The sequence below is a fragment of the Dioscorea cayenensis genome, chromosome 10 (genome assembly GCF_009730915.1).
Source record: "Dioscorea cayenensis subsp. rotundata cultivar TDr96_F1 chromosome 10, TDr96_F1_v2_PseudoChromosome.rev07_lg8_w22 25.fasta, whole genome shotgun sequence".
In the NCBI taxonomy this organism is placed as follows: domain Eukaryota; kingdom Viridiplantae; phylum Streptophyta; class Magnoliopsida; order Dioscoreales; family Dioscoreaceae; genus Dioscorea; species Dioscorea cayenensis.
Genome location: NC_052480.1, coordinates 9,758,683 through 9,764,075, shown reverse-complemented (window position 1 = coordinate 9,764,075; position 5,393 = coordinate 9,758,683). Strand labels below are relative to the sequence as shown.

Here is a 5,393-nt window from a genome sequence, read left to right as displayed (position 1 = left end):
TTACAAACTATTTGGCTGCAAAAACTTTCCCAAAGTGGCTCACCTATCAGCAGAGGAAGAAGTTCTTCGAAACCTGAAGTACTATATATGGGAGGACCCCTATCTTTTAGGATCTGCTCTAACCAAGTTGTTAGAAGATGTGTTTCACAAGTGGAGGGGCAAGACATTCTGAGGCATTGCTACTCAGGTCCCACTAGGGGCCACTACAGTGTGAACAGTGACAACCTTTCTTGACACAGGTTTCTATTGGCCTTCCATGTTTTTGGACCCACAAAAGTTTGTGCAACATTGTGACGAGTGTTAGAGGATCAGGCAATATTTCAAGAAGGGAAAGAGATGCCGCAGACCTAGAACCAAGCTTACGAAGTGTTCGATTCGATGTATGGGGATCGACATCATGGGTCCATTCCCTAGTTCTAATGGAAATAAATTAATTTTGGTAGCAGTCAACTATGTTTCCAAGTGGGTGGAAGCACAAATGCTTCCCTCTAGTGATGCAAGAGTGGCGGTAAAATTTTTGAAAAAGTTGTTCTCCTGGTTCAGTACACCAAGAGTGATCATAAGTGAGCGAGGCGCTCACTTCTGTAACTCCTAGTTTGAAAAGGTTTTAAAGCGTTATGGAGTCTCTCACAAGACTTCAACTCCGTATCACCCCCAAACAAGGGGTTAAGTCAAAGTTTTGAACCGTGAGCCGAAAAGAATCTTGGAGAAAGCGGTGAGCCATCACAAGAAGGATTGGGCTGACTAGCTGGATGATGCACTCTGGGCATATAGAATAGCTTATAAAATGCCTATCGGGGTGACTCATTATAAATTGGTCTACGGAAATACTTGTCATTTGCCCATTGAGTTGAAACATAGAGCATATTGGGTTATTAAGCGATTAAATTTTGATCCTCACCTAACCAGTCATAAGAGGAAGCTCCAATTAAATGAGGTTGATGAATGGAGCACTATAGCTTATGAAAACTCTATGCACTATAAAGAGAAAGCAAAAGAGTACCATGACCGACATATCAAGCAAGCTAAGTACTTCAAGGAAGGGGATTAGGTATTGCTTTTCAATTCTAGGTTGAAACTGTTTCTAGGGAAATTGAAGTCAAGATGGCACAGACCATTCATGTTTTTACAAGTGTTTCCTCATGGTGCCCTTGAGATAACCCATTCCGAAAAAGGGACATTCAAGGTAAACTATCACCAGTTGAAACCCTACTTCTTTTGCACCATGTTAAAGAAGACTGGAGATAAATCTCTTTCTTTTGACCCAGCATGACAGTAAGCAAAGATACATTGAGCTAATGATGTTAAACAAAGCACTTATTGTGAGGCAACCCAAGTTCCTCAACTTTTCATATTTTATTCTTTCCATTTTCTTGTTGTGTTGTTGATTGATTTGTTATGCTTTTATTCTATCATTTTCTTGTTGTGTTGTTGATTGATTTGTTATGCTTTCATTCTTGCTTTTTATTTTTTATTTGTTGTCTCACCCATGCTTGGTTCGATTTGTTGGTGTATATTCTCTGATTTAGTGACATTTAATGTGTAATTTCATGCATTCATTGATGTTAGAATGATTGTATGTCATTTTTCTTTGAAAGTAAAACTTGTTCCGGACAGTTCGCAGCTCTTTCAAGGTTATATGGGGGTCCATGAGCCTGCATGGGAAGCCGCAAAGGCTCCCAGAGCCTTGTACAGCCAGCCATGTGGTTGCATGGCTATCGGATGATTGGCCGCATGGCAAACCCGAGGGCCATGCGAGAGGTCATGCACCCACATGACCACTCGTATAAGACTGGCAGCCCACTTAAGGCTGCCCCCTCTTCACTCCTCTACTATTCACCTTCTTCTTCCTTTGTTTTCTCTCATGTCTTTTTTTTTCCTTCATTTCTTGGTTGTTTCCCTTCATTTTTTTTCTTCTCTAATCTTCTCTCCATCCTCTTGCAACCTCAATCTACAATTTTATTTCGAGTTTTATCATCTTTATCATCAGATCTTTATCACTTTGTTTTTTTCAAGGCCCTAACACAAGGTTGAGGTCAAACTTGGGTTTATATTGTGGGATTTTCATGCTTCAGAGTTTAAATCTTGTGGTTGAATGATGAGATGTGGTTTGTGGTGATTTTATGAGCTTTTTGCCACCTTTGTAAATTTTCAAAGCTCCATTTACAAAGGGAACTCTTGCAAAAAAAATTTTGAGCCTTCAACTTCTTTTTGTGGTTGCTTGGCAAATTCTAGGTTGCTAGATGACCCTTGTTTTTCTTTATTGTGGGTTAATTAGGCTCATCTTATCTTGTAGGATTGCTGACCAAAGAAATCAAAGAAAGATCACACACCTCAGGGTGAGCCATGCTTCAAGAATGAGTCACACAAGATAAGAAATTCCTTATTATCATCCCGACCCTTTGGCATCACTTGAACGATTGATTGGAATGCATTGGAAGCCTTGGGTTTGGACGAGACCATCTTGGACTATATTTCACACAACGGATGGGATGATATTTTTTCTATCAATGACCATCTTATCATGAGCTCACTTTGGATGTTCTAAGCTCGATAGAGACCGTCAAGAATTCACAATATGCTCAGGAAGCTAGTTCCATATCATTTCTCACCTTTGGAAGATAGCATAAAATCATCTATGTGGAACTAGGGATTTATTTCAGCCTCTATGAAGAATGATACACACAAACACCCGAATTCCATGGACTTCCCATGGACTTTCCATGTCATACATTGCCTACATCATATTGGAAGGTCCTCACCACAAAAAAGTCCAAGAAAGCCTCCCAAATGCCCGAACCAGCCCATCGATACATCCACAAGCTCCTTGCTAGGAGCATAGTGGGCCGGCTCGATTCAACTGGGGTCGTGACTCATCCCAATCTCTTGATGATGTACAACATCCTCAAGGGCTACCCACTTCATTTAGGGCATCTCTTTGCCAACGTACTTACACATCAAGGTCAGTCCACACGCCTCGGAGGTATCTTTGTCAAGCCCTACATTATGCGTCTAATCCAAGGCCTGGGCTTGATCAAGCACACTCAAGGCATGACTATAGTTGATGCACCACACTACTAGGCATGCCTACTTTACTTGCGTTGGGGATTGTGGTGAGACGAAATGATGCATATATCTTGGCCCGACCATCAGATTCGAGAGAGCGTCCCGTTGAGCACCCACAGGAGGCTGAGTCTGAGCCAAATGTCACTCCAGAACCACTTGAGATAAAGTTCCAAGAGCTTTACAGCGAGGTCTAACTTCAAGTACAGACTCTTTGGCAAGGGCAATAATTGCAGGTGATCATTGCTTCACAGCGTTGAATTGAGCGAGACATGGTTGAAGTCTTAGCATTCATCTGAGGATCTTCTTCATCCGTTGGCACTACCTCTGCTGCCACAACAACCATGGCACCGAATTCTCATACCGACACACATTACCCTTTCTAACTCTTATCCACGCATGGGTTTCTTTTATCTTCTATTGTGTTATTTTGGTTTGTTGTTATACTTGTACGTTCACTTTTTGTAGTTAGCTAGGGTTTAATCATTGCTAAATTATGTTTGTATCAGTATTGTATGTTGTAATAAATTATAAAATCAAATCCTATGAAAAGAAACTATTTTTAAAGTAGGATAGTTGACACTTCATTAATTCCAGTGTCTCCTAAAAAAAAGTTGAGGGTTTGAATCTTTACTAATTCAGAAATAACGAGTTGATAGCTTGTCTAGATATCCAAAATCAGAAATCTAATAGAAGAAATATTAGAGATGGTGTGACAAAAGACTTTTTAAATAAGTTATATTAGTATTTTATATATTTTCATATAATAAATCATCACATTATTTAATTATCTCAATCTCAGTAGAGCTTTTTAATTCCTAACCTAATGTGCATTCTATCAAATTATTGCTAATTATAATTCTACAAATTAATTAAAAGGAAATTATGAAACAAAATATTATCAATAATAGGTACGCTAGTTATAATTAAGAATAAAATTTCGAATGAAGAAACAGTATGCACACAAAGAGCATGCACAGTGATGTGAACAGAGTCATGAAGATAAATAATAGAGCAGCATGTCCAAGCGCTTTTCCATGCTTCCTACCACATCAAAACACCCTCATCTTCAACTGCTAGTTAATACGCAGCAAATGGAGGTAAGTATTTGTGAGATTCACTACTCTTAAAGAGAATAACATGCATGAATCTTCATTGTTGAATGCTATGATTTGTTTGTTTTTCTTCCCTTTCTGATTTTTCCTTAAGGGCATGAAGAGTTGGCAAACTGAAGCATTTGAGAAGCTTGGTCCATGCAAGGACTTCCCCATCACTCACTACTTTGATTCTCATGCTCAGTTGTTTGCTCAAGTCTCAGCAAAGGCAGCAAACAAAGATCACCATGGAAAGGTTTGAAGTATTATAATAGATAATGATGAAGTCCTACATATAATGCTTAACTAACTGTGCTTATGTTTTTCAGGCTAGAAATGGTGATCATAAAGAAGGAAGTGAGAAGCAAAATCAAGTGAAGGACATGATATCAGAGAAGAAGAAGGAACCAAGTACACATCTTAAGGCTCCCAAGGCTGTGGATGAGGACTTGTATAAGATTCCCCCAGAGCTCCTACACAAAAATGTCCAAGCATGTATTAGTTCTCATTTCTATTATTAATTTGTTTTCTTGGGTTTCTGGTTTTGATGGCATGCTTCTTTTTTATTTGATGTTTTTTGTTCTTCATCTTTTGATACTTCTGTTTTTGTTTCAGAAGAGGCTGCAAATAAGGAGTTGGGTGGAATGTCTGGGAATGAGTTGCATGCCCTGTTGTCCTTGAGCTTGAACTGAGAGTCTGTGATCACTGAACAAGCATCTAGATTAATTTTCTATTGTTGATTTGTCTCTTTAATTTAATGTTGGATTGGACAAATATATACAGCATGGTAAGGCTGCCTTATCAGTTGAAAATGGAAGCAACCAGCTTGACTTAGTTTCCCGTTGTGTAATGCTTCTTCATCATGCATCTTTCCAATGCAATGTTAATCAAAACCTATGCAACACCTTTTGAGTTTTGACTACTTGATATTCTATTTTAATGAATAATTAATTGATATATTGTTATACACATCTTTTTAGATTTGTTAGTAATTTTTTATAAATATTAATATGATTTTTTAAGGTCTAAACTAATTACGGATTTTGAGCTAATTTATAGGGTTATATATGAGGGTTGGGTAGGAAAACAAAATTAATCATTCATTGACTTTGAAAATATTAGTTTAGATGAAAGAATAGGCTTCCAAATCACAATTAGCCACTAAATTAGAAATATTGTTTGTTCTTGTATCTTTTTAAACTATGTCCAGTTAAAAGTAAATAAATAAATCTGTCT

At 38.0% G+C, this 5,393-nt stretch overlaps 1 protein-coding gene across 2 annotated transcripts; it reads left to right on the top strand.

The window, feature by feature from the left end:
• Positions 1-4,114: 4,114 nt before the first annotated feature.
• LOC120270981 lies at positions 4,115-4,992 on the top strand. 2 transcript variants are annotated; one of them, XM_039278069.1, is made up of 4 exons: positions 4,115-4,163; positions 4,273-4,413; positions 4,487-4,652; positions 4,773-4,992. In XM_039278069.1, coding segments are annotated over exons 1-4 (315 nt in total). In that variant the 5' UTR covers positions 4,115-4,157; the 3' UTR covers positions 4,775-4,992. The 2 variants fall into 2 exon arrangements, with proteins under 2 accessions (XP_039134003.1, XP_039134004.1); XM_039278070.1 differs by having other exon boundaries at positions 4,121-4,163; positions 4,282-4,413.
• The last annotated feature ends 401 nt before the right edge of the window (positions 4,993-5,393 follow it).

Bases quoted from the DNA above. Each gene is read 5' to 3' on its own strand.
- LOC120270981 (XM_039278069.1), top strand. The intron at 4,414-4,486 runs GTTTGAAGTATT...TATGTTTTTCAG, and splicing joins ACAAAGATCACCATGGAAAG to GCTAGAAATGGTGATCATAA.